Source organism: Netta rufina, assembly GCF_964035555.1.
Source record: "Netta rufina genome assembly, chromosome: 3".
Lineage (NCBI taxonomy): Eukaryota > Metazoa > Chordata > Aves > Anseriformes > Anatidae > Netta > Netta rufina.
The window spans coordinates 120491064-120518960 of NC_140125.1; the positions used below are offsets into that span (position 1 = coordinate 120491064).

Genomic DNA, 27897 nt, shown 5'->3' on the forward strand with positions numbered 1-27897 from the left:
CTTCGTGCCGGCCTTTTTGGTCAGCCAGGCTGTCACAAGTTTTTCAGCATATCCAGGATTTCTTGGCATTCTTTCTGCAGATCTGCAAGGAGAAAAGCAAAATGAGGCAGACTTCGTTGGCCTTTTTGTTTTTTTTATAGAATGGGAATAAAATGATAATATGATGAAGTACAAATGAATGCAAACATGCAAGTAAGCTCGGGACCTGCAGACCCCAGCTGTTTGAGGACACACAGTTCCCCAGATCTGCCCCCAAGCCCTCTCCCACCCACCCACCACACACGCCCCGGAGAGGAGAGCTCAGCCCGTACCCGGCAGCACGCTGACCGGTGTGTCACACTGGCTGAAGATGACGCTGAGCATGCCGAGGATATCCTTGCTGAGCTTCGTGCTCATCTGCTCCTGCAATCAGAGAGGGCGACAGCATCACTCTGATGTCGTTTGCGGAGAGAAGCTGCGCTGGAGGCCTCCTGACACAAAGTCTGCTGCAGCACTGCGCTCTGAAGCCCTCGAGCTCCGGGGGTGCACTGGGATCTGCTGGGATGGCCAAGGCTGTGACGCCAGTGATGGCAGCTTTGGCACTGGCATTCCCAAAAGTCTTGCTGGGGAAGCAAGAACCTGACCTGCGATACCCAAAGCAGCTGAGGAGTCGGTGAGGGGAGCCCGCATCCCCCTTAGGTGCCCATTGCCTCTGCTCAACCAGCGTGCCAGATCTTTGGCCAGCAGAAAGGAAATTCCCTCAGATAACTGTGATGAATCATGCTGTGCGTGACCGCGGTTCGAATCCGTCGGGTTTCAACCCACATGAATGAGTCTGAGTGGCCTGGGATGAGGTAGAGGAGAGTTCATAGGAAGTCAGAAATCTGGAGACGCAGGGACCGAGGTAGGAAATCCCCACCTAAAAAACTCAATTTTTTGTTTACTAAGAGGCCAAATCTCTTTCTGGAGACAACCAGGGAAATGAAGCCAAACCAAACTCCAGTTTGATGGGTTTTGTTTGTTTTGTTTTGTTTTGTTTTGTTTCTGTTTTGTTTTGTTTCTTTCTCGGGACAGAAAGAGACTTGAAGTGCTATGCTGAGCCACTGCAAAGGTCAGGCTGGAGCAAGTCCAGGCAGCTGAGGTTGATAAAGATTTTCTCACCAGAATTTCTGACAGCTCTCACACTGGTAACGTTGCAGAACAACCTGCATCTCGCCTCAAACCGTCACAACATCCCGCAGGATCCATAAAATCCCCCGGAGCATCACAAGCGCTCTGCAGCGACCACCGGTCTGCGTGGAGGGCGGCAGCGCCTCGTCCACCCTTTAGCTGCCTGTCACAGTTTCTGCTCACCCAGCCTTGGATCTCCAACAACAGTTTTTGCAGTTCCAGCAGCAATTTTTGCAGTGTGACTCACCGTCAGCTCCTGGAACTGGCTCATCATCCTCTCCTTCGCTTTTTCGAACATCGCCTGCCGTACCTCCACCTCGATGCTCTGTGCCAGCATGCTTTTTATCTGCTTGTACGTGTCCTTCTCTCTTATCTTCTCAGCCTCTGTTGGGCAGAGGTGGGAAACATCAGACTGCTGTCAGGAGCCCGCAGCAGGCGTGGGCAGACGAGCTGGGGTGGTCTTTGGGTGCAAAGCTCACGTTGAGGCCGTGCTGCCCACGAACCTGCTGCTGGCAGACTTCTACCTCCCAGTCCTCTTCCCAGGCGACTTTTGCCATCCTAAAGAATTCCTTTAGCCAACAGCAAAACCTTCAGACTGCCTCCTTGCACAGCCCTCCAGGCCTTGCCCAGACCCAGGTGGAGTTCCCCTCCAGTACCCTCTGGCAAGGTCTCCCCTCCCCAGCCCCAGGTGCTGCTATCTCCTTCCCATGGAGGAACAGCCTTCGTTTAATCCACAAGAAGTGTGGTGGGTCCCATCACGGCAGGCAGCAATGGCATCAAAATTACAAGGAATTTATGCAGGAGAGTTTGGAACTCCAACGTTTTCTTCCCTGGTTAAGAAGACTGTGACCTGCTGGACTCGAAGGCACAAATTTACTCAGCCTCCTGTCCTCGCAGAGGACAAAGCCTTCTGCGGACTCCACACACAAGCTGGGAGAATGTGCCCCAGGGCCAGGCATTGAACTCACAGCGTCAGCTACACAATTAGCTGGAAAAGCAGCCTTACCTTGGTAACGCGGCGTTAAGGTGCTTTGGATGGACAGCTCAAGGGACTCATAGATGACCTTCTTTTTCAGAAGAATTTCTCTTTCGAGAGCTCTCATGATGATGTCGGTCTGCAGGAATCAGGGCAGAGCATTTCCCAGCACCTCCAACCCCCCGTTCACCAGCAGAACAAAGAAATGCTCCGAGGTGGGGAGCAGGTGGAGCACACCAGGGCTTGCCCCAACCCTTACACGGACCAGATCCGTTGCGTCTGGTCACCTGGAGTTCTCCTTTACGAGCTTCTAGCAGAGCATCCACCGAACCATCTAATGATACCCCAAGGACGAAGTGCGAGCTGCCTGTGGCTCAGCACTAAAAACAATCCTGCTGCCCCCGACGCTGAATAGCAGCTACTGGTCATCAGGGGTTGTACCAGACCCCCAGCCAAAGCTGCTGACACGACGCACGTCGGACTTTTCCGCGAGTTGTACCCCCCGAGCTCCTGCCAAGGGGCTGGTGCCCACTCCCAGGGCTGTGCCAGCTACACAGGGATATCTCATTGGGTTTTCCCTGCTTCACACTCACCTCTTGTAAGAGGAATTGGAGCTTGGACTCATTCATATTCGTGTCCCTCGCAAACACCATGAATTCGCCTTTTACCTCCGTGCTGAACTCATTGATGGCAGCCTGCAGAGTGTTCCTCGTGGGCGCCTGTTTTCTGTGTGGGTGAGACCCCAAAACTGTTAGACCCACGGGCTTCCCCCGCCTCACTTATTCTCTGCACGTTGCCAGCCAAGGTGAGCTTCTCTTATCAGAAGACACAAGGCTTCCAACTCCAGCGCAGGGATGTCCTCGCTACCTGGGCTATCTGGCTGGCTCCCTCTTCTCTGGGGACTGGGAAATAGCAAGGTATTCATTTTCTTTTTTATTATGCCTGAACCCATGTGAAACACGGGGCAGAAAGGGATGGAGCTGCAAATGCCACTTAATTTCTATATTGAACTGTTAATGTGGTACATCAGTACCACATGGGGCTGTGGGGAATCACAGAATATCCCCACTTGGAAGGGACCTACAAGGGTCATCGAGTCCCACTCCTGGCTCCACACAGGTCTGCCCAAGATCAGTAGGAGATCAGTCGCGACTGGGAGAGAGATGTGGAAGTTGCTGAGACAGGTTAGTCAATTAGAAGCTTTGCCTAAGTAAATGAACTGCAGTTGGGCATGTTTAGTTTGCCTCTGTGAGTAGTCGATGTAATGCTAGCTTAGCTTTTTGAGGGAGGAAGAGATAAAGACCCAAGTGCTTCCCAGACGAGGTTGCCTGCAGATGGCAGAGAACTCTTTTGTAGGAGTTTGTAGTTGTGTAGGAGAACTCTTTTCTTGGAGTTTCCAAGAAAATGTGGCTTGGTTCCTGCTTGCCCACCGCTCTCACCTGAATATGTTTGCAAACATCATTTCAATTGCTGCGTAGATGGGCTCAGCCAGGCTTCTGTTGATGTTTATGCGGTGGAAGACGCGGGACACGTACACCCCGTTCCTCCTGCACACAGCTTTCAGGGTCATGTCGAAGCCTTTGGACTTCTCGCCTATCTGCAGGAGGAAGAACGCAGCAAGTGTGAGCAGAGCCACCAGCAGCAGTGCTGCTCCCAGGACCAAGTCCTTCACGTGTCATTTCAGAGCTGCTTCAACTACCGGTAGCAAATGTCACAGTGACAGAAAAGCGGGAATTCAACTGTGTCCTCTTTTAGCCTTTGGTGCCTCCTGCAACGTGCCTGTGTTCGCTCAGGGTGGATAGCTCTAAAGACGGCAAAGCTGGGTTGTGGTCTAAGCCTGGAAGACGCTCATTTCAACTGTTTAGAAACACACGATCACTTGGTGTCCCCCCTCTATCAAGGAAAAAAGGTCTCTGCAGGATGAGCGTGCAGCTGTAGGGGCATAACGTGCTTCCTGGGACCTGGTCCCGGAATTGTAATAGTCTGACTCTGTCCAGGAGTTCTGCTGAGGAACCAGTCCTAGAAGGACTTGCTGCTTGGCAGGAGGACCCGGTGGGCTCTGGGGAGCTGGCCCATGGCATGGCCGGCTCACCACTGTCCCTACACAGTGCACTTCCCAAGACTTGGCCAGTCCTGATGGCACGGAGCAACGTGGGCAGGCGTTTCTCCACCTGCGTTAGGCACGGCATCTCCTTAACACAACACGTCTGTGGTGGTTTTTGTTTGTTTGTTTGTTTGTTTTTTCCCTAGAATCAAGTTCTCATTTCTCAGCTAAGGTAACACTGAGCAGCAGCAAGAACTTACCCTGTCTCTTACCCACAGACCTCAAAGCACCTGTCAGTGATTAATGAGTGAAACTCAGCTGATGTTGATGGCTATTGCAAGACAGAAAATGCAATAATCCTACCCAGCCTCAGAGCGTGGAGGAGACCTGCGCCACTCACCGCAAAGATATTTTCAATTTTCTTCTTGTATGAATTTTGGGCAGACTGCACCCCATCGATAAGAAGTGAATCCATCTGGTCAAAAATGCCCTGAGCCGTCTCCTTCAGCTCCTGGATCTTCGTTGACACAAACACGTTGAGCCTGTCCTGATGCGGGGTTGGACCCTGGAAAAGTAGGACGGCACAAACCTTGACAAAGCTGCTGAGTGCAAGGCCAGCACACTCCAGAACTGTCCTCCCTGGAGCATCCTGAGCAGCTCAAATTTAAGCCAAGACCACAGAGGGGGAAGCTAGAGCCTGCCTCTCACTGGCACCACGTGAGAGGGCCAAGAAGATGAGGAAGATGAGGTGATAGCAGGTAATGGGGCTACAGGGCTGGCAAAGCTTGCTCAGCCTCTGCAGCTTTCTTGCTTTTTCATCCTTTCCAAAGAGAGCCAAGTGGCTAGTCAGAAAATGGGTTTGGATGCAGGCCTTGGCCTTGGTGCAGCTTCACAGCTGGGTGAACCAGGCAAAAAGGGCCTTCCATGCTCCTCTCCACCTGGCACTGCTGAATTCCTCCATGCGGGCAGCAAAGCCCTATTTAGGTCACTTCAGGATAGCAAGAGCAGCTCTGCATTTGTTTCCTGAGAAGGATGAGGCTGGCTACCCGGCCCCACAGCCCCAGAAGGAACGGGATGGTGGCAGCGTGCAGGGGCTGCAGCCACACGTACCGGGTTCAGCTGCACGGTGTGGAAAACGTCCACCAGGGAGAAGATGACAAGGATCTCCTGCATGCGCTCTTGCAGGTGATTTCTCTTCACGTTCAGGCAGAGCTTCTTGATTTGGTCCCTTAGCATGGAGATTTCTGAAAGAGAATACGAAGGCGACCTTTATTGCTTTCCCACCACGAATGGGAATCAGTGCACAGGCAGCAGGGCTTGCAGCAAGCACGCGGCCAACCCTTCACCTGTCTCCTCGTTCGTGAGGACCGTGGGGTTCCAGTACTCCTTGGCACTGACGGTGAACACCAGGTCCTCCTTCTGCACCACCTCTGTGTCGCTGGATAGTCTCGTCTGAAACACACGAGCGTGCAACGTGAGCATGCAACAGCTGCTTGAAGCAGCGCAGGGCCCTGTGCCTTCAGCTCCACGTCCAACCTCTCCTTGAACACCCCCAGGGACGGGGACTCCACCACCTCCCTGGGCAACCCGTCCCAAGGCCTGACTGCTCTTCTGACAGAAATGTCTCCTCATTTCCCACCTGAACCTCCCCTGGGGCAACTCGAGGCCATTCCCTCTGGTCCTATCACTAGTGATAGTCTGGAGCAGAGGAGGCTCAGGGCAGAGCTCATTGCTCTCTGCTGCTACCTGTAAGGAAGGTGTGGGGAGCTGGGGGTCGGCCTCTTCTCCAGACCAAACACCCCCAGTTCCCTCAGCCGCCCCTCACAGGCCTTGTGCTCCAGGCCCTTCCCCAGCTTCGTAGCCCTGCTCCAGGGCCTCGATGTCCTTCTGGTAGTGAGGGGCCCAAAGCTGAACCCAGCACTCGAGGTTTGGCCTCACCAGAGCAGAGCCCAGGGGGACGATCACCGCCCTGTTCCTGCTGGCTGCACTGCTCCTGACACAACCAGGATGCCCTTGGCCTTCTTGGCCCCCTGGGCACACTGCTGGCTCGTGTTCAAGTGAGCATCGACCAACACCCCCAGATCCTTTTCCTCCGCACAGCTTTCCAGCCACTCTGCCCCAATCCTAGCACTGCATGGGGTGGTTGTGGCCAAAGTGTAGGACCAGGCACATAACCATGTGGAACCTCATCCCCTTGGCCTCTGCCCATCGATCCATCCTGTCCAGGTCCCTCTGCAGGGCCTTCCGACCCTCCGGCAGATTGACGCTTCCCCCCAGCTTGGTGTCATCTGCAGTCTTAGTGAGGATGCATTCAATTCCCTCGTCCAAATCATCAATAAAGACATTAAAGAGGATGGGCCCCAACACCAACCCCTGGGGAACACCACTCATGACCAGCCGCCAGCTGGATTTCACTCCGTTCACCACCGCTCTCTGGGCCTGGCCATCCAGCCTCTTTTTATCCCAGCACAGAGAGTGTCCAAGCCATGGGCTGCCACCTTCTCCAGGAGAACACAGTGGGAGACTGTGTCAAAGGCCTTGCTGAGCGATGTTTTAAAGGCTGTTGTGCTGTCACGGGCCAGCCTTCTCCTGCAGACAAACCCTGATGCAGGAGCCCATGGAATTGCCTCACACCTTGCTGTATTTGTACTGGTGCAACCAAGAGCAAGGGTGCTGGTGCCAGCCACATCCACGGACAGATTGGGCAGGGAGGAGGTGACACGCAGCCCACACCTGCATTTAAAGCTAGTCAGTGACAGAAGGGCTTATAACAACATGTAGAAGATCACTGGTGCAGCTGCCACAGGCCAGCACCTCTCTTCCAGGTGCCCACTAATTTGATAAACCTCGTCACAAGATATTACCTAGATGGGAAAGTTAGATGTTGCCATTTATTTTTTTCATGGCAAATGGAAAGAAAAGGAAGCAAATATATTTTGTGGGAAAAGGCACGTGCATAAGCATTAGCACTGTAACATGCATTTGTTACCAAAATAACAAGGTATACCATACCTGCATCCTGAGCCTTATTACTCTGGAATTTCTTGTTTTCAGGTCTTTTTTTGTCTCCAAAATGGCATCGTGCGTGCTTAGATCCTTCTGGATGGCAAATGATAGAGAGTGTTATGAGAATATTCCCCAAACCACCAAGCTTCACCTGCACGGAGGCAAAGCTGCTAGCAAGCCTGCAGGATGCTGGTGGAGTCTATGCACTGGCCCCACCAGTCAGAATATGCAATCAGAAAAGGAATTTGGTTTTTGGCCACTGAAAGCAGCCAGCAGGTACTTACCGGTGCACTGGGATGGTCACTGGGAAATGAAAGAAGGAAAAAAAAAAGACTTTGAGTATATATGGCAAAGCTGAACCCTAAAGCTTGTCCCTCAGCGAGGGCATGCAGCTGGCAGCAAAATGACAGCCCATACTGACAGCAACATCACCGGGTTTCCTGGCTTACAGCAGACCCAGGGACACGTCAGTGCCTAAGAGCTCTAATCCTTTAATTTGGGCTGTTACAGAACAGGGCAGTACCTTCAGACTCCTCTGAATTACAGATGTGCTGGGATCCCCAACAGCCTATGGCAGGCAGTAAAAAAGGGCAAATCCCCCAAGTCCTTTGGGCAGGGGGACATCAGCACAGATGCCAAAGGAAGCGGATGACCTGCCTCGATCAGAAAGACAGCAATAAAGGCACAGGGGATTTGGCAGCGCCGAGCGTGGAGCTGAGGCGGAAGAGCAAAGGGGCAAAGTCAGCCTGGGAAAGGCAGGCGTGGTGATGGGGTTGTGCTGTAAAGAGGGCTGGGTGCTAAGGCTCTTGAATGCATAGGAAAAACAACGAAAGTATCAGTGGGAATGATTTGTTACGTGGAATGCCATTTTCCATATGCAGGGTGGGTAGGGCACGCTATGAGTGAGACCTGGCAATGCCATGGGTGAACGGCATCCAGCCTGCTCTGATGGAGGCACGAAGGCTTCCCTGCAACCCTGACGAAAGGACGGAGCTGTTCTTTACCTCATGTACTCCTCCCGGCTAATCTTATCCATCTTGGTGACCACAAAGGTGATATCGCTGCACTTGCCAATCATGCAAGCTGTAATCGCCTCTTTCAGCATGTTTTCATGTGCTTTGGCCCCATAAACGCGTTCAACATCAGCGATGACCCAAATGGATGTGCACTGCAGGATGCTCTGGGGGGAGAGAGGAGAGGAGAAGAGTCAGGTGGGGCACAGGAGCACCGAGGACACCGAACCAGGAGCTGAGGCCTGAAGGCGCTGCATCAGTGCCCGTGCACTGGCACACAGATGGTGGTGGCAGCCCCTACCTGCTCGGTTGTGGCTTCTTTCCCTTGCCACCAGCCCCTGCTCTTTTTGCAGCCTCCCTCATGAAAAGCCCATTCCCCCCCCTGCACTGGTCCCACCTGCCAGTCACCTCTTTCCACATTTCATCCCTCTTCTTGTTGGAATCGCCCGTCCCCGGGATGTCCACGAAGATGACACCTTCAGGCACGAAGTCGGACGCGGGAAGAGTCACTTGCACGTACTTGATGAGGGGCCAGAGCCGCGTCTGCTGGTTGTGGAGGGCGGCACCCCCCTCCCCAGGCCCCTCGTTGCCCTCCAGGTTGCGGATGTACGGGTCCAGTTCCCGGGAGAGAACTTCTGCCTGGAACACCATAAGCAAATTAACGCTCACCCTCCAATTCACGGTCTCCAATTCTGCCGGGGGAGGTTCAGATTAGGATACGAGGCAGAATTTCTTCACAGAGAGTGTGGTGGAGTCCGTGTCCCTGGAGGTCTTTAAGAGGTGCATGGACGCGGCACTAAGGGACAGGGCTCGCTGATGGCACTCGGTAGCTCAGGTGGATGGTTGGACTTGGTGACCTTGAAGGTCTCTTCCGACCTGGGTGAGTCCATGACTCTCTACAGAAATAAAGCCTCCAAGCAGCCTGAAAAGAGCAAACCGCCAACCAAAACAGCGCAAGAAGCTGCGCAAGGGGCACACCAGCAATGAAGTGTCGTGTGTGCACGGAGAAGTACCGTGGCCCCAGCAGATGGCACAGCTGCAAGCGCTGCCTGGCAGAGAAGCTGCGAGTAGATGTGTGCAAGCAACCACTTTCCTCTGCAAGCAACGGCCCCAGCACCGGGACAAAGCTCTGGGTGCTTCCCCGGAGGTTTGTGCAGCGGGAAGAGGGATGGGCAGCCCTGGAGAGCTGCCACGTTCTCACCTCTGCCGTTTTCAGATCAATAACTCTGGAGTGGGGAATAGTGATGGCAGGCTTGGCTTTCACCAGGTCATCGTAAGTCCTGTTCTCTGCTCCTTCCCCGTAGACAGCCTGCAGCGCTCGAACGGCGTGATCTCTGTCGCAGTCATTCTCATCAGCCTCCCTGCCCGTCTCCAGGAACGCGAGCAGGCTCCTCACCTCGTCCATCCACTCCTGCCACGGTGGAGAGAGGAGCACGTTGCTCAGCAGCTCGCTGGGGCAGGAGCAGCTGCAGCTGTGGTGAGCAGTGGGAAGCAGCAGCACAAGGGCTCCCAACCACAAGAGCGGCCAGAGACCTTCACTCCGGGAAGGAGCAGAGAGCAGAAAGCTGCTGTTTTCCCCGGTCTTCCCTTGGGTTTCCCCAGACGGCCCATAAGATGGGCTGCAGGAGCCTCCTGCAGACCCACACGATCCACAGGCTGCCCCGAGAAGGGGCAGGAGCTGCTCCTTGGCTGCCTTCCACAGCAGGGCCCCAGCCGTACCTCGTTGGAGAGGAGAAAAATCTTGGCTCTGTACTCTCTGCTGCTGCAGGTGCTGATCTGAACCTGGCAGGAGGTGCAGGCGCGTGTCCCTGACACCGGGAGGAAGAAGCGCTTGTGGAGGATGGTGTTGAGCAGGGTGCTCTTCCCCGCGCCGCTGCTCCCGAAGAGCCCGATGTAGATGGGCTCGAAGGTAAGCTTGGAGCTGAGGGTCGTGATGCGGTCCCTGGGAGAACAGAGGTAGGAACAAGGCGGATTCCACCGCAGCAGGTTCAAATCTCAGGGGAGTTTTCGCCTTGCCAGGTGCAGTATCTCCACCCAGAGGGCTTGTTCCCAAAGCACAGACCATGCTCTCCACCATCCCTCCCCGTCCCTCATTTGCCTGCCCCAAGCCCTGGTGAGCCCGTGCCGAAGTGGGAGCAGCTCTGGAGCTCAGCCCTAACGCCTCCCTGACCCCTCCATGGACTGCCAGCACAGCAAAAAAAAAAAAGGATGAATCCTCCTTACAGCAGGAAGCTGTCGCGGCAAAACCTGCTTCCACCCTCTAGCTTTGGTGGCAATTCCCAGTTTGAATTTTCTGCCTAGGAGCTGGTGCCCACCAAAGCCCCGGAGCACGGCGGAGCCTGGGGGGACGGCCGGGGGCACGTTGCCCAGGGGAAAGCGAGGCTGGCGGGGGTCTCTCTGGCCGCACACTCACCGGAGATAAGCCAGGTGCTCGGGCATGTCCTTCAGCTGAAAGAGGTGGGATATCTTCTCACACGAGGCGGTCAGGATTTTTCTGACCCTCTCCTCCATCTTCTCGTCTGGAAGGGAGAGGCGTTGCACGGTCAGGCTGTAGGAGGAGGTAGGTCTCCAAAGGAAGCAGCCCCAGCAGCCCACGGTGAGCCTCAGGAGGAGGCTGGCACCCCTGGGAGCCAGGATGATTTACAAAATTCCCGTTATTTCTACCAAACGCAGTTCGATGGGGAAGGTGCCCAGTGCCAAGCAACGAGAACGAGTTGAGAAGAGAATTCTGTGATTCTGTTGCTGCTGGCAGAGGGGAGCATTTTGGGGTGCTCTGGCTCCCCGGGCAGCACCGAGATTGCTCCTGGGGAGTCTGGGGAGTGGATCCTCCGTGGCAATGCTCAGAGCAGCTGCAGCCTGCTCGTGCCTCCCCTTCCACCACAGGTCCCTCTCCAGACCTCGCTGCGTTTTAGGCATGGCTCTGGTGCCACCAGGCTTCCCCTACTCACATTTCCTGAGTGTCTCCCTTTCCTCCTGCTGGAAATCATCCTGCATTCGCGGTCGCCTCTGGGGGACCTCAGCTGCATCGTTGTTCTCTGCACCTTTTCACAGGGAAAGGACATCAGCATTATTAGCACCACAGCCTCCCCAGGTGTCAAAGCCTCGGAGCAAACAGCCTCACCTATTCCTGACACCGAGAGGAATCAGCCCTCGCAGCCTAAATTCGGGGTGCTGTGGCGCGTGAGGGTGAAGGTCGGATCACCCAGCTGCAGGTTTGGCCACCTGATCATTACCCAAACAAACCCAAACCCTAAAATCTGGGCGGTGACCACCTCCCCTGCCGCAGACATCCCTGCCAGGGCAAGCAGCTGCCAAAACTCTGTGGCCCGGGCTCACCAATGCTGCTGGCCAGAGGAGATCTTCACACGTGGTGTCTGCGCGTGGGAACCCAAATCCTTCCCCTCTGGCATCTTTTCCTAACCGGCTTTCTCCGCACAGCCCCAGTAGGGATGTGAATCTCTGCCCCCAGCAGCGACAGGCAGGTAGGAGGCTTTACACCTTGCGCTACCCAGAAAAGCTGCAGAACTGGCCCTACGTTTGTCAAAATCAGTGAAAACAGTAAAAATCAGTGCGGTTTTTGTGCAGGAACGGTGTCGGGAGCCTTGAGGGCGTTTTCCCTTCCTGCTTACAGCTGGGGGACTCGTCTTTGTGTCTATTGCTTGTTTCTGACTCCTGCTGTTTATTTTATTATTTTTTTTTCATTATTTTTTTTTTCTTCTAGTATCAAGCTTCAGGTTTTGCAAGAAGCACGGCCACACAGCCAGCTCCCCAAAATGAACTACGTTCGGGTGAAGACGCCTTTGCACAGCCCTGCTCCCCTGTGCTGAGCAGGGAACGCACTTCAAAGAGAAACTGCGGCCTCCTGGGTCCTGGCATCTAGCTAAAGACGGAAATCTTTACCCTCAGCAAGTGAAAGCAAGCCGGGTCGGTGTGAGCTGCTGGGGGTGGGGAGGGAAGGGCAGCAGAAGCCTGCAGGAGCGGAGGGGAAGGCCAGGGACAGCGGCTCACCGCGACGTGTTGCCATGTCAATCTCGGCCAAACTCTTCCTCAGCGCCCCGGCGTTCCTGCTTTCCACGAGCAAGCTGACCTGGCTACGACCGCTTCTGTACTCCAAGGACTACTTGGGGAAGTAAAAAGGAAACAATTTTGAAGTTTGCAGCCTGCTTCGTGCCACCCACGCCCCGGCACGACCGGGGTAGTGGCTGGTGCTGGCATGTGCCGCTTCTTGATGCGCACTGCCCTGCCAAAACGGCTCGGGGCTGGCCCAGCACCTGCTCACACCCTGCACGAGAGCCTTGCAGCACTGCCACCACCCCGAAAGATGCTCCCCAGGTGCCTCCTTGCCATCGGACCGCAGAAATTAAAAAACGGCTGGATTAAAGCTGCCCGGGGCTGCTGTCTGGCCAGACCTGCTCCAAACCCTCCTGCCCCGTGCCGGTCCTGGGCACAGCATCCTGCTGCGAGCAATCAAAGCAGTGCCCAGCCGGGGCACTGATCGATTTGCTTGTACAGAGGTCGCCCTGGGTTTCGAAGAAGAAACCCCACGCGCTCGTCTGAGGCGTTGGGGCAGGTTAATCATCAACCCGCCGATGTGCGACCCGCAGCAGGCAGCCAGCTGTCCCAGCAAGGTCATTTATCACATCCTCCCCTCACCGCCAGTGCCCCACCAACCCGCAGCCCCTGCTTCGCCCCCAGCGTTTGCCTCCGTGATTATTGCGACCCCAATCAGGCTAATTGAGACCAACTCCAGCTGGCACCGCGCACGGCCAGCACCCAGGGGCGGACACGGCCAGCACCCACTGCAGGCAGCTTTTCTCACCTGTGCTCCGGGAAAACTTCCGAAATCTGGCTGTGTTTGGGCAGGGAGGAAGCTGCCACGGGCTCGTCTACAGAGCTATCGGAAAGCTAACGTTTCTTCCAGAAAAAAATAAAATAAAATAAAATAAATGAAATAAATCACAAGCCAGAGCTTGACGCTTTGGCTTCCTCCCGCCGCTGCATAAAAATGGTGAAATGAAAGCTGCTGCACGTGTCCTGCCCCTACCACGCTCTTCCTCTTTGCCCCCCCGCCAGCTTCCTCGTGCCCCCGGCTCCTCTCTGCATGGGTCACGTTTTGCACAGATTTTTCCTGTCTTTGCTTTTGCATCCAGATCTCTCCATCTCCTGTGAGCTTTTCCTAGGCTCCTGCGCCATAAAAACGCTGTCCTCACTGCTAAATGCTCCCCAAAAGCTTTGCTAACACCGTGAACAAATTCTTTCTGTTGGTTACGGAACTGCCTGGGCTCCATTTTGTGGCCATCACCCTTCGTCCTGCCCCCACACCACATGCTAACCAGCCCCGTTTTTACGGGCAGCCGGCCCTTTTCTACCCTTTTCTGCCCATCCTGGCTTTGTTCCTCCTGCAGAGCTCGGCAGTTTCTGCACCTTCCCTTTCTGGGTGCCCTGGTTCACGCACGACCCCACTGCAAGGCGTAGCTTTCCTGCAAGCAGTGCCTGGGGTTTGATGGCTCACCGACTGCTGTGACTCAGGGAGTTTTTTCTTCTCGCCTTCATCTGTCTTTTGCCACGTCTGTGGTGTGTGTAGCATGTGTCATGGTTAACAGGGGCTGAGGAAGGAAATCGTCTGATATGACGAGGAGTGATGGCTTTAAGCTCAGAGAGGGAAGGTTCAGGTGAGGCATTAGGAGGAAATCCTTCCAGTTTCAGGCTGCCCCAGCCCTGGGGGTGCCCAAGGCCAGGCTGGATGGGGCTGGGGGCAGCCTGGGCTGGGGGCAGGGGTCCCTGCCACAGCACAGGTGGCACTGGAGGGGCTTCAAGGTCGGGTTGCCCAAAGCCCCATCCAGCCTGGCCTTGAACACCTCCAGGGATGGGGCACCCACAGCTTCTCTGGGCAACCTGTGGCATGGCTTTTCTAGCCCAGGCATGGCTTTGGTAGGAGCACACTAAGTATGCACGAGTCTGTTCCGAACATTTTTATTGTATTAGCAAAATATCAGAAGAGATATAAGCCTCGTCGGTAAAATCGGGCTTCGTTTGGGGTGTAGGCACACCGGGTGACGGAGTGAAACACACACACGCATCTCCACGTGCACGAAGGGGCCCAGAGACACAGCAGCCAGTGAAACCTCAAGAACCTCATCACAGACACAGGCACCGTGGTCCTGCTTCTCCCAGGAGAGCATCACTTCCATGGTCCGGGCTGCCAGCACCACGAGGAGTCAGAGCTGGAGCCCCCTCGGGTGTGGAACATGGCACGGCATGCAGGGCAGGGGCACTGCCCGGCTCTCTTACTTAAATAGTACCATAAAATGCATACAAAATAGCTCAGAAATGCTTTTATAAGAGGAAAAAAAATCACCAGAGGTGATTTCCCATGAAGCCACGGAGTAAAGAGAATGTGAAATGTGTTCATCTGATTCGTGTCCATATGGAACAATGCTAGGGTATGATGAAACGTGATTTCTGTCTTACATACCCTTGTATAACCACAGGTCTAAGAACAGAGTGGTTAACGTATAGAGTTCTTGTACCTTGCAAAGGAATGGTCCAGCAATCCGTGTCAATAGGGGATAAGAACAAAGGGGATCAGAATAACTGCTAACTATTGGGACTGCTGCATGGGACGCTATGCAAGTCTCTGATATGTGGCCAGGAGATTAAGGAGAAGGGGAAAGCTGAAGGACGACTAAAAGACAAAGCTTGCAGGGGACGCTGCACAAGTCTCTGACATCCAGCCAAGTTGGACAAAGGAGAAGGACAAGAGGGAGGAAGACTATGAGCCTTCAGCACGAGAGACCCCCAGAGACCCCCAGAGGGACCACCGGAGACTGATACGCATGCTCCAGTAGGAGGGTTTGGATTCTGGAAACGAATTATAATAACCCTGGGTTTTTTAGAAGTAGTAATGAATATGTATCAGCCTAGGAGCATAAAAACCAGCTGCTTGATGTAACTGGTGTGTGTCTTGGTGGAGCAGAGACTCGCGGCGCACCCAGCGCTGTTTGCTTACCTCTATTCCCTTAATAAATTGTGAACTTTGATTGTAACCCCATTTGGGACTTAGCCATTTATTACAAGAGCAAGCCACCAACGTGAATAATAAAACCACATCGTCGGAGACAATTCCCGCGGCTCTCTAAGCGACTTTGGCTGATTGCAGGGCCTTGTGAATGTTGATGATGGTGAAAAATTCTCTCTGTAAGTCTGCAGGAACAGAGGAGCCTGTTAGAGCGGGCTGGACATCTGCCCCTTGGTCCTGGGAAGCCTGCCCCTGCCTCTCCTGCTCTGGGGAAGGGGGGAGATTCCCCCAGGGCAATCCCCCTGGGAAGCCAGGTGGTATTTATTTATCCCCATCACCAAACACGTGCCCACACCAAATTATGGATGTGGGGACTGAAGCACAGCGAGAGAAGAGCAACTCGCAGGGGAGCTGCTGTGGGGCAAAGCCACAGCTGGGATGTGGGCACCCTGCTGGCCTGCAGCATCTTCCTCTGATGCCCAAGGGAACGCAAGGAAAGTTCCTCGTGGCTGGGCCTGCAGCCCCTCCTCACCCTGTCAGCCACCCTCTCGTACCCCCAAATCGGGGAGGAAGGAGTGCAGGACCTGCACGAACAGCCCCAAAGCCGTGCTCGCGGCCATACCTGGCAGCTTGCCGTCCAGCTGGTCCCACGGGCAAAAGACCAAGCCGAGAACGCTGGAAAAGTCCTCCTCCAGCTTCCTGGGGATCTGCTTCTGCAAGCGCCAGGCAGCCAAGCACATGAGCAGGGGACAGGGCTGAAGCGCCCCAGTCCCTCCCAGTGCCCGTGGGGACCCTGGGACGGGGAAAGCTCGGGGGCAGCCACCCCCCACCTCCATCCAGCCAATTCGTTGCTGCGGGTGCTGGTGCACAAGAAGGAGAGCCCAGCTCGATATTTTGATAAGGGTTAAGGATTTCCATACGGCTTTTCAGAGCAGAGCCTCTCTGGTAAAATGAGCCACGAGAGCCCACCAGGGCTGATGGGCTCCGGGGGGTGGAGGTGGCAGCTTTGAGCTCCTCTAAGCCCCTTCACCCAAACTGTGGTTAACGTGGGGAGAGGAGTGAGGTGGGTACCAGTTACAGGGAACTGCTAGACCAGTTACAAGTCTGCAGGCAGCCCCTCCAGTACAGGAGGGTCTACACATTGGTGCCTCGAGCTGAACTTGGTCCCTAGTGGTGATGTGCAATGGCTAAATGATGTCAAACACCTCTGTGCTTCTGGAGGCTGCTCTGCTGCCGAAAAAGCAGTGCCAGCAGTGGCCTACGGCATACATGAGAACCTGCTGAAGCCAACATCTCCCAAGGAAATTCCTTCCCGTTATCACACGCATTCACAAGATCCTTTTTGGAGCATTGTCCCCTACCCACAAGCACTGACCATGGCTGAAGGGAGGTCCCCAAGGCGCCCACCGTACCTGCATGTCCTGGAGGTGCCCTTTCATGCTCTCCTCAGCTCTTTCAAACATTCCTCTCTCCACCTCTCTCGTCACCCCGGTGCTAAGGATGGTTTTCATCCGCTGGAAGGCTTGTAGTCCTCTTACCGTGGCCGCCTCTGTGGCAAAGAGGGGACTGTCACACAGGGATCCAGAGCGAGGACACAGGTGGGGACAAGGGGCAGGACTTTGCTTTGGGAAAGGGACAAGAACACAGCCAGAGTCTTCTACAGAGGGAGGCCAAGCTGCTTGTGCTGGGGAGCTGATTTAACAGAGAAAAGAAGCCCCTCGTGCTCCTCAGGACACAGAAGCACCCGTGCAGATCAGCCCCGAGCTGCGGGAGATGCTGCCAGAGCCCTGCTCTTTGGGGCAAGAAACCTTCACGCACGATTTCCACCTCCTGGCTCTCATGGAAAGGACAGGACCAATTTGCATCACCGTTTTTTTTGACTCCTGGCCCAAGCCCATTTCCCTGCACGTTTCGCAGGCACTAATTAAACAGGGATGTTCCCCAACAGGAGCTCGTTATTTTTCCTCTCTGCATTTTTTTCCCCGTGCCCCACGAATGTTTCCAGAGGTCAGAGAAAGAGCAGCTGGCTGTGAGGAGAGCTCTGTTGGGGTGGCCCGTCCCCAGGACACCTCCCTGCTTTGGCCCAGCAGTGCATTTCCACAACTAACTACCCCAGGAATTAAGGTGTCTTCCTAAAGCCAACGCGAGCAACTTCTGGATTTGGGGTTTTGAACCGTTTTGCTTTCTGACTGTGCCACCTACTGATAGGAAAGCAAGGAAAATCCAAAATCAGATTCAGCAGCTTATTGCTTTAGCATCCTTCCTCTCCTTCCTTCAGAGGCAGTCAGTCTAATAAGAATGAATTACTGCTAGAAAATATCCATGATTTACAAAAAAATATAGAAAATAGAGTAAATCAGGGAAGGAATTTTCTCTATTTGTGCATGATCTACTTTGGATTTCAGAAATCTCTCTGAGTTGATGACCAAATAACAGATAATCCTTTTGCCCCATAGATTTCTTCGCAGCCTTTCTACAGGTAGGTGGTAAGCCTGGGCCCTTCTTCTGAGCCCTTACTGGGGTTATTCTGTGAAAATCAAAACCTCCAGGGACAAAGAGGAAAAAAAACGAGGTTGCTGGTCTTACCTTCATAGCAGAGCAGCAGGTCATTTTGAATGGACGCTGCAAGGGACTGGTAGATTTCTGCTTTCCTCTGCAGGATGAATTTTTCAGCCTCAGCGACGATGAAGTCTGTCTGCAGGAGTAAGTTCAAATGTTTGCCCACCGGTGCTTCAGTCATACAAACAAACTCAGCTAACAACTTCAGAATAAAAATCTCAGAATGATGGCCTAAATATGAGGGTGTCGTTCACCAGATGACCAGGACAGTTGGTGCCAGCGGGCATCACCTTTCTGCTGTGCCCTGAATTAACACGGCAGAAGGCTGGCTGGGACGTTTTATGCCAGGACTCAGGAAAGCCTTCAGCCTCCTGAAGATCACGCTCACTAGAGACCTTGTGGAACTGCTCATGTGGCTCCTTCTCACCTCTCCAGGAGCTTGAGACAGAGCTAATCACCTCCCCAGGTCCCACGGAGGCCGTGCTTTCCCCCTTTCCTTCTCCCATTGCTCGTTCCTGCTCGCACAGCCCCCTTCAAGGTGAGCTCACCTCCTGCTTGAGGAAATGGAGCTGGTTGCTGTCAGCCACCAGTTGCACCCCAACTTCCTGCAGTTTCTGCTGCACGGCGTTTTTGAAAGCGTCCAGGCAGATTTTCAGCGTGGAACGGGTGCTCATCTGGATCCTGCGGGGCGGGAAATTCATCGGGAAGGACAAAGCCAAAGACGGATCCTCCCCACCCAGCAGGGCAGGACGTCCATCCAAAGCCAGGGAAGGACAAAGCAAGCACAGCAGCACGGTTTCCATGCTTCCTTCGCCTTTAGCTAGACCAGACAGAGGATGTGGTTATTTTTTCTTTGCAAAGGAACAAATGCTGCACGCAATGGGTTTTCCCTTCATAAACCCATCAGGTTTATGAAGGGAAAAATAGGGAGAAAGGGAGAAAAAATGATGCTGATCAAGGCTAAGCGAGGAGCAGCTCGGTGCACTTGTCCTGACACCACAGCCTGCCCTGTTTTCCTATTAAACTGCGTCCCATAAACAAAATAATAAACAAAAAAAGGGAGGTTCAACCTATGTCGCAGAGCGTTGGGGTTGGACATTTGGAGAGGTTTCGCAGTGCAAGGCTTTGGGAGCAGGCTGCTAGGAGAGGTTGAAAGGTCCCAAAAGCGGAGGCGGGTGGGAAGCAGAGAGACAAATCCCCAGCAGCAAGGAGCTGCTCGGCCCTCCTGCTGCACCCCCGGGGCCCTGCCTGGCACCTCACCTGAACACCTCCCCGAAGCTGGGGTCGATTTTCCTGTAGATGGGCTGCGCCAGGGCGTCGTTGATGTCGATCCTGAGGAAGGTGCGGGAGGCGTACACCCCCTTCTTCAGGCACACGGCCTTCAGGGTGCGGTGGTAGCCCTGGTGCCCGTGGCTGCGCTGCGGGACGGGAGGCGCAGGCCGTGAGGCCATGAAAACAGCCCAGGAGCAAACTTGCAGGGGGGGAAGGACGGGGTTTCCAGCTAAATTTTTGGAGGCTGGGGCTGCGTTGGACCAAAGGAACCTCAAGCCAGCCCAGCAGCCGCTGCTGAGGCCTCCTTTCCACGCAGCTCCTTCCTACTACCCTGGGGCAGAGGAGGTTGTTTGTTTTTTGGGTGGTTTTGCTTGGCTGGGAGGCAGCTGGCCAAGTCCCCACCCCAGAGATTTTTGCAATGTTTTAGCTCGTTTCACCAGGAAGGGCATTTCCACGACTTCCAGGTCACTGCCTGAGCTGCCAAGCTGCCGACTTGGGCTTCCCCTTGCCAGAGGCCAACTTTTGGCTACGCCACCCCCGAGCAATGCTGCAGCAGGGCTTGTGCTCGTGTCCCTGTTCCTTGCACCCCCAAGGACCAGCATCCAACGTGCTTCCAAGTGCTGCTGTTTGCATCCAGGCTCCAGGCAACAGAAAGGAAAAAGCAAACCGTGCCCCGCACATCTGTAGCCCCCAGGACACTGCTAGCCCCCAGGGCTAGCACAGCCCCTGCCAGGGCACTGATGCCACCCAGCCCAGCAGGTCTCTTTGTCCTTTAAATTGTCCTTGGTGGTTCAAGCAGCCACCAGCCCTCATGCACAGGCAGACCTCTGGGGCTTCTTCCCAAACTAATTAGTTCTGGGATTGCAAAAACCCCGCTTTACACCCACCTTGAGGAGACTGGAGATAGTTTTATTGTATGACTTCTTCGCTTCGTCTACGCCTTCCCTGAGTGGCTGTTCGACTGGTGCAAAGCATTTCTGGATGTCATTCTCCAAGTCAGCAATCTTCTGCGTAATGAAATCCTTCAAGTAATTTTTTTTCGCAAGCTGAGACTGAAATCAATGGACAAGAGAGGGGAAAAAATAAGCACTGAAAACACCGTGCTGGAAGCAAACATAAATAGGGCCATAAATAACCCCGCCAGCTTCCCCACCTGCCCCAACCACTGCCACCAGTGCCGCCCAGTTCCCTGGCTGCTTTCCCCAGTGCAGAGTCACCGCTTAGGCAGACCTGCACCAGAACTGTCCCCTCTGCCCCAGGGGACAGGAGGACAGCCCGGGGCTCTCCTGGCTGGGGAGGCTGCAGGAGCTGAGCTCAAGCTGTGGGTATTTCGGGCTGTGGTGCCTCAACGCATTTGTCAGCCCCCTGCGAGATGTTTTGCCCGCAGGTTGTGTACGTGTCGTGCTGGAAATGTGTGATGTGAATTGCCTGCTCGAAGGGAAAGAGCCTGTCGGGAAAGAATAAACAGCGATGCTCCCGAAAGCTGCTCTGGACAAACCTGAGCATGGTTGTTGGACGGGAGAGTCCAGATCAGTGAGAAAATGACCATAGCCTCTGTCGTGTAGTCCAGCAGCTTGTTCCTCTTCTGCTCGGTGTAAAACCTGCGGATGTGCTCCCTCAGCTTCGGGACCTCTGCAAGGGGTGAGAGGCCGGGTTAGCAGGGGGGCAGCCCTCCTGCAGGACACCCAGGACACCAGCTCCATCCTGGTGGTGGCCTCCGAGGAGGCTCCCAGGAGACCCTGACAGCCTTGGGGGTGCTCAGAGCTCATTTCTGCAGCCCCAATTGCCTAGTTTGGGTCAGCACTGGTCTGTCCGGGCATGGGGTGGGGATGTAGGGGCACACACAGGGCCCCCAGGACTCGGGTTGGTCCCGCAGAGCCATGCGGGCACCCTGGGGACAGGCCCAGCAGAGTGCACGAGAGGGGCACGCTTTCAAAAGAGGAGGGAAGGGGAAAGAAAGCATCCGTGCCAAACCACCAAACCAGAAGGGTTTTAGCAAAAGTAACGCCAAAGACACCTCGCGTGGCTTTGACCCAACTCCACGTTAAGTGCCATGCTGCAGTGCTTGGAGCAGTAAAATCTCCAGACCCAGCCCTAAGAACACTATAGATCGGCATGGCACGTACTGCGTGGTTCAGGAACTGGCCAAAAAATCTCAATATTCTGCCTGCCATGAATGGCTGTGAACCCTGCACAGCCTGGCTGGGCTGAGGGGATCCTCTTCTGACTCTGAACTATTTGGTATCAATAATTTGAAGGGGGGAAAGGCAGATGAAGGGAAATGTCCAAGGACCTCTCCAAACCCGTGCACATATATCACATGCATAAAGCCGACTGTTACCTGTTTCTTCCTTGCTGAGCGTACTCCCCTGCCAGTACTCGCGGGCACTGACCGTGTACACGAGGTCAGGCTTGCACACAACCTCAGAGTCGCTTGGAAGCTTTTTCTGAAACACACACACGCTGGGTTTGTTTCTGCAGCATAATTTGATCTGGGCTCTTCTTCTTTATGAGGCGAATGCTGAATCGGGGGGGTCCCCATCACCAAAGTCCTGCATTTCTTGCGTATGCAGCGGAGAATTAAACTGGAGATGATTAGGAAGACCCGTTGGACCCAAACACAGAGGAAAAGAAAGGTTTGTAGTAAGCAGAAGCTGCTAGGTGGTGACCAGACTTCAAGGAAAATGTCTATTAATAATAACAGGCAATGTCTACTAACAATAACCACGACAAGAATATTGTAGTACAGGCATGCACCCGACTTCAAAAGGAACAGATCCACGACACAGATAAATTCTGTCCAGGCTCTCCAAGCTACTTTACCATGAGGGTATTCTTCATCATTTGGCTCTTCTCTTGCTTCACTGTTTCATTCCTTTCCAGGATGGCATCATGTTTATTTATCTACGTTGGGGAAAGAATAGGAGTTATTACTGACATTTTCTGGCAATGCTAAATAGATCTCTGATTTTTCAAAGGGACTGTCCGGGACAGTTTCTCCCTAATATGAGACAAAGAACTACACAGAGTTTTTGGTTTCTTCATCAAATCCATCAGTTCTGCTCAAGTAACACTGAATCACACGGGAACCTCTCCCCTTTTCTTAAATGACCCAAAAGGGATGAAGAAGCTTAAGATTATACTCACATGGTCTCTATTTTTTTCCCTAAAAAGATAAAAAGGCAGAAATTACACATTTGATTGATTTTAGAAGGTCCTGTAAGGAGAAGGGGAGGAGGACCACGTGGCATCGCCCACCCAGCACCCCTGCACGGAGCTCGGGCTCCGGCAGCCCCTGGACCTCGGCTTGTTCCATTACTTTTTGTACTCCTCTGGATCCAGCTCATCAGACTTTGTGACCACCAAGGAAATGTCCCTGCACATCCCGCTCTGGAAAGCCTTCATGCCTTCCTTCAGCAGCATCTCATGGGTTTTTCCTCCCAGAATACGTTCAAAGGAGTTGACCACCCAAATGATAGAGCATTTGTTGATGTTCTGCAAGGGGGAGGAGAGGAAGAAGGCCGTAAATAAAGGATACGAAACATCAGCAGAGAGTAAATACAAGAGATGCTGAGCACCTTTAATTCTCATTAACTCTGGTGAAGAACTGGGATGTGCAATCTTTGTGCTTCCAGCCAGAGACCTCATGCTCCCATCACGAATTCCTACAACCCAGGACTGCAGCCGATGGGGGTTTGGGGTGGACCCCAGTGCTTGCCCTAGTAGGGTGTCTGGTGACAGCACGGTACCGGGAGGGAAGGAAACTAAAGATGGGATCAGCACCTGCAGGGCCTCTTCTTGTAGCACGCTACCAGGAGAGAAATGCTTTTGGCCTTTGGTGCCATCTCCAAGCAGGGAACTGCACCACTTCTGAGCTGGAAAATGCAGTAGCTCAGGTGTGCAACACTAAAAAGCTGCTCTGGACCTTCTGCTGAGAGGGTTCCCCACAGCCCCACGGTGGCTCCCAGCTCTCTCCATCACCGATGAGCAGAGGGCAGTGTCTCTTCCCTCCCGCCCCACGCCACAGCTGGCCGGTCACCTCTTTCCACATCTCGTCCCTTTTGGTGTTGAAATCGCCTGTCCCTGGGATATCCACGAAGATGACGCCTTCTGGAATCATTTGTGAATCTGGGACGGTCACTTCCACATTTTTGATCAGGGGCCAGAGCCGCGTTATGTCTTCTTCTTTGCTGTTTGCTGGTTTTGGGCTGCTCTGACTGCGGATATACGGACCCATTTTGTCCGAAAGGTCGTTAGCCTGGGACACAGCAAGGGAAAGAAGCAGTGCCCCTGCTTAGCAAAGAACCTCAGGGACACCAAGAAACGCGAAGATTTGCTGTGGCTGGCCGTGATACCCAAAGCCTTGTGCCCAAGGTGCAGGCACCAGGACGCAAAGAGGGGTCCCAAGGTCACCATGGGTGGAACAACCCAAGAAGACCAGGCTCTCCCCTTCACGGTGAAACCAACAAACAAAAATGGGGACGAGCTGTCACCTTCCACCGTGGGCGGGCAGCAGGAGGCCCCAGGAGACCCCTCCGTGATTCTGGGATCCTGTGCAATACAGGGGCTACTCACAGTTGTTTCCTTCAGGAGAATACATCTTGACGGGGGAATAGAGACGGCGGGTTTCATCCCGCACAGCTCTTCGTAACTCTTCATCTCCGCTTCTTCCCCGTAGATAGCAGAGATCTTCGAAGCAGCCTCGATTCTCTCGTGGTCATCCTCGCTGTCTTCGTCCGGGTCCATAAGCTCCACCAGACCCTTTAGCTCTTCCTTCCACTCCTGTTGGGACAGAAGAGGTCATGGCTGGGGTGCCTGGAAGGGGGAAAAGGGCCTGACAGGACCACCAGGGGACAACAGCACATGGGGACAGCAGGGGGGACAAGGCAGCAAGGAAGAAATTCAATTGCTTGCTCCCTCCGTGCACACCCAGCTCAAAGGGAACCGGGTCTGGTGCCCATCACTTCTCTGGGGTCATTTTGGCCACTGGGGTCTCTTCTCCCCCAAACACCTTCCAGAAGGCTGCAGAAGCCTTTTAGGTCTCCTTTCCTTTCCCCCCAAAAATAGCAAAAATAGAGATCTTCTCCGTGCCTCGTCCGTGAGGAGGTGAATTTTGGCCTCGTGCTGTTTGCCGCGGCTTGTGTTGATCTGCACCACGCAGGATGTGCAGGCTGCGCTCCCGGACACCGGCAGGAAGAATTTTTTGTCTATGATGGCATTCAGCAACGTGCTTTTCCCTGCCCCGGTGCTGCCGAAGAGGCCGATGTGAATGGGGTCCAGCAAGATGTCTGGCTTCAAGCCCATGAGGCGGTTCCTGAGGGCAGGGAGAGGGGAAAAAAAAAAAAAAAAAAAAGACAATTTAAATAACTCCCACGGGCTTGCGCTTTTCAAAAGGGTGAAACTAACTTCTTTTCCTACAAGATTTGAGCTGGGATTTGTGAGATCCAGGATAAGCCCCGTGTTGGGTTCAGGGACAGGTGCCCAGCAGCACTCTGCACATCACGTCACCTCCAGCATCCTCTCGGTACCGTCTGGGTTTGCACCTTCTGATGGGCTTTTTATAATGGGATTTATTTTTGATTTTATGATTTCATCCCATCAGGAACGGGGCTCACTGCCCCTGGGGAGGGTCCCTCTTGGACCAGTGAACCTGGACACCCCGGGACACCCCCATGGATGCGGTGTCCTCCTGGGCTGCCCAGCAGCACGACACCCCCTGCATGCACCAGCCGAGGGAAAAAAACCTTTGAAATGGAGTCATCCCGCAGTCAGCAAGGTTCCCAAATATTCTGAAATATCTCCTCTGCCAGAGATTTCTGCTGGCTTCAGAGTCCTTCAACAGCTCTGGGCCACCCCTTCCCAGGCAAGGACCAGGGGAACAAACACCAGGCAACTCACTTGAGGTACTCGATCCCATTCCTTGTCTCGGGCAGCCTGTGCTCAGGGAGGAACTGCAACAGCTTCCTGGAGGATGCCTCCAGAGCAGCTTTTAGTTCGTTTTGCAGCTTTTTACCTGCAGGGAGGGTCAGAAGTCAGAGCAGCCCCGACAGAGCTCCCTAGGGAGACATCACGAGCGCTGTACTCACAGGACTTCAGAACCTCTTGCTCCTGAGAGCAACTGAGTTGTGTTTTTGCAATAAGAGATGTTTTTGCAGTGGGAAATTCCTCTAACCTTGCATATTCGAAAGAGATTGTGCGGCAGAGCAGTGGGGAGTGTGTGAAGCAGAGGAGGGGAAGGTCCCCCTGTCCCAAAGTAAGGAGGATAGCTAAGAAAAAGGAGGATGAGCAGTACGAAATTAGGAAAAAACAAAAATCACGAGCCCTCTGGTCACGAGAGAAGGAGGAAAAAATAAAAGGGAAAAGAGAAATTAGCAATTGGTCAAATAAAATTGTACATGCATGGTATAGAAGGGCGTCGAGTAGGTTGTGAACCTGCAGTACTCAGGCAGTGAGGAAAGGGGAGAAATCAGCTGTCGGGTAATAGGGGATAAAAGGTTAGGATCAACTTTTACTGTACACTCCTGATTGCAGGACGCCCATCATTAATCACAAATAAAAGAGCTTCACAGAAGATCCTCTCTAAGAAAATCATTGGGATTTTTCTCACACTCTCCATCCTCGGGATTCTGGTCTCTCCTGAACCTTTTCTTTTTCCTGGCAGTCTCCTCCAGTGAGTCATCGCCAGCACCTTGTCAGAGGGAAGGGAATTTCTGGTTAGTGTGCCTGCCTGCTCAGCCTCTCTGGGGGCGTTGTGAGCTGGGGATCCTTCCTGACAGCACCTTTACCGCCCTCATCTATCAGCCTCGCCTGAGAAATGCCCAGCTCATGAGCTAAGGAGGGATTTATTCCTAATATCTAACCCAAACCTGCCCTCTTTTAGCTTAAAGCCACCCCCCTTGTCCTGTCCCTACCCCCCGACAGACCATCCCTCCCCATTTCCCTGGGAGGTCCCATTTTGGGGGAGATGCTGAGCCCTTCTCCATCGTATCCAGGCCCCTTCTCCATGGGGTGCACCTCGAAGGGAGCAGCACTGCAGCACCCAGGACTCGTTCCCGGTGCTGTTCGCGGTGACACCGAGCTCACCGTGTGCCATGGGTCCTCCTTCTGCCATCGGGATGGAGAAATACAGAGCTGGGATGAGCTCGGGCTGGCAGCCGGGTGCTGTCGTGGGACGGATGCACGCAGGTGGTGGCCCCAAAAAAAGGGACAGAAACACTGCAAAAACCTCCTGAGGGAGAGAGGAGCACAGTCACCGTCTGCATTGCCTTCAGATGACACCACCAAGGCTTCATGCGGGTCCAGAGCAGGACTTTGGGAGGTTTTTGTGCTTCTGGCTTCTTCGCAGGACACCACGGCTTAGCCTTAAGGTGCCCCCAGGAGCAGGCTCAGCCCCACGCTCCGGGTGGGCACACGATGAACGTGAGGGTGGCAGGAGACAGAAACACACCAGGGACACCAAGGCTGATAAAACGGGCAGCCTTGAGAGCAGATGGAGAAATTATTTCGAGCAGATGCCACCCAGCACCCCGTGTCCGTCCGTACCTGCCCCACGTGTGCTGCTGGCCACGGCACACCAGAAGAAAAGAAGCAACTGTCGCTGAAAACCTGGGCTGCAGGAAAAAAAAAAAAATAGTTTTTAGGATTATCCTTGCTCTTTTATACCCTGTATCCTTTTTTTTTTTTTTTTGTACTTTTGATTAGCTTTTTTTTTTCGCCTGAAAACACGTCAGGTAGGACAGCTGTATACTACAAGGAAATGATCATGCAGAGTAAATCATCAAACAATTTGCTTAGAAAACAGAAAGCAAAGCAGCAGCCACCTTTTATGACTCCAAACGGTGACACCTACGCAGCACAATCTTGGACGAACGTGTGAATGCCGAGGTTACGATTCTGTTAATTTGCTTTTCCAAGAACGCAGGTTTTTAGGTTGAGTCAGATTAGAGCTACTACAAGAAAAACCAACTCCAACAATTTGTACCAGAGGTGCTGCGAGGCTGGAATATTTTTCCTGGAGAGAAACCCTTCCCCAGACTTCTGTCAGTAGGCATAAGGTGCTGTTAATTAATCAGGTTATTAGCAGAGAATACATGATTTAGACAGCAGAAGTCTATCACAAGAGCAGATTCAATATACATAAGATTATAAAATCTTTGTTTCAGAGTCGAAGGCTTACCCAAAACACCTCTCCAGCAGCAGAAATGAAACTCGGGTTTCGAAACCCAGGGCAGCTCAAACTCCTCCTGCAGGGCAGGGGGCAGGGGCCAGCCCATCCCTTGAGTCATTTATGTCCTCAGCTGCTTCCTCCTTGCACTCTCTCAGCCTGTAAATGCTGGCTGCTCTGCCGAGAGCTTTGTTTTTGGGTCTCGAGGGCTTTGTTTGGGTCTCGAGGGCTTTGCTCAGGTCTCAGTCACCCACTGGGGAGCTACAGGGGATGTGGAGCTGGCACCCACCCGGCTCCAAGGGCTGGTGAAACACCAGGAATTGGGAAATCCCAGGAATTGGGCACAGGTGCAGGAGCCCCTGTGCCTTTTCTCCCCAAGAAAGGGACCTGTGTCCCTATCCCTGTCCCCTGGTGCTTGTGGGGACCAGCAGTGACACCCGTGTGCCCCTGCAGCAGCTCAGCCGCTGCCTCGCTGGTGCACCGCCTGCTCGAGCAGCAAAATAAACACAAAATTCACACTTTTGTGGCCCGTTCTTGCCACAGCACCTGCCCAGGGTCGAGGGAAGCTGAAACAAGCAGCACCCAGAGGATGAGGAACTCCCTGTGCCAGCTGAAGGTGCCGAAAGTCAAAACCCCTCTGCCCATGGATGCGTTGTCACCACCCAGCAAGAGCAACCCCAGAGGTGTCATGATTTG

The 27897-nt window shown here is 53.8% G+C and overlaps 2 protein-coding genes across 2 annotated transcripts; both read right to left on the reverse strand.

Moving 5' to 3' along the window:
• On the reverse strand, positions 1 to 14379 carry LOC311208088 (nuclear GTPase SLIP-GC-like; the record flags this gene model as incomplete). Its single annotated transcript, XM_084284509.1, has 17 exons — positions 1 to 82; positions 312 to 402; positions 1397 to 1533; positions 2156 to 2264; positions 2719 to 2851; positions 3565 to 3722; positions 4570 to 4734; positions 5280 to 5413; positions 5516 to 5621; positions 7460 to 7478; positions 8180 to 8355; positions 8597 to 8827; positions 9390 to 9599; positions 9908 to 10130; positions 10602 to 10707; positions 11137 to 11229; positions 14265 to 14379. The coding sequence occupies 17 exons, from the start codon at positions 14377 to 14379 to the stop codon at positions 33 to 35; spliced, it is 2256 nt and encodes a 751-aa protein (XP_084140635.1). The 3' UTR covers positions 1 to 32.
• Positions 14380 to 15323: 944 nt separating this feature from the next.
• On the reverse strand, positions 15324 to 27846 carry LOC311208089 (nuclear GTPase SLIP-GC-like; the record flags this gene model as incomplete). Its single annotated transcript, XM_084284510.1, has 18 exons — positions 15324 to 15472; positions 15829 to 15919; positions 16619 to 16755; positions 17793 to 17901; positions 18314 to 18446; positions 19026 to 19183; positions 19925 to 20089; positions 20536 to 20669; positions 21379 to 21484; positions 21861 to 21941; positions 22185 to 22203; positions 22357 to 22532; positions 23077 to 23295; positions 23613 to 23819; positions 24129 to 24351; positions 24936 to 25050; positions 26121 to 26265; positions 27748 to 27846. 18 exons carry the CDS (start codon positions 27844 to 27846, stop codon positions 15324 to 15326), a joined length of 2466 nt encoding a protein of 821 aa, XP_084140636.1.
• Between the last annotated feature and the right edge of the window lie 51 nt (positions 27847 to 27897).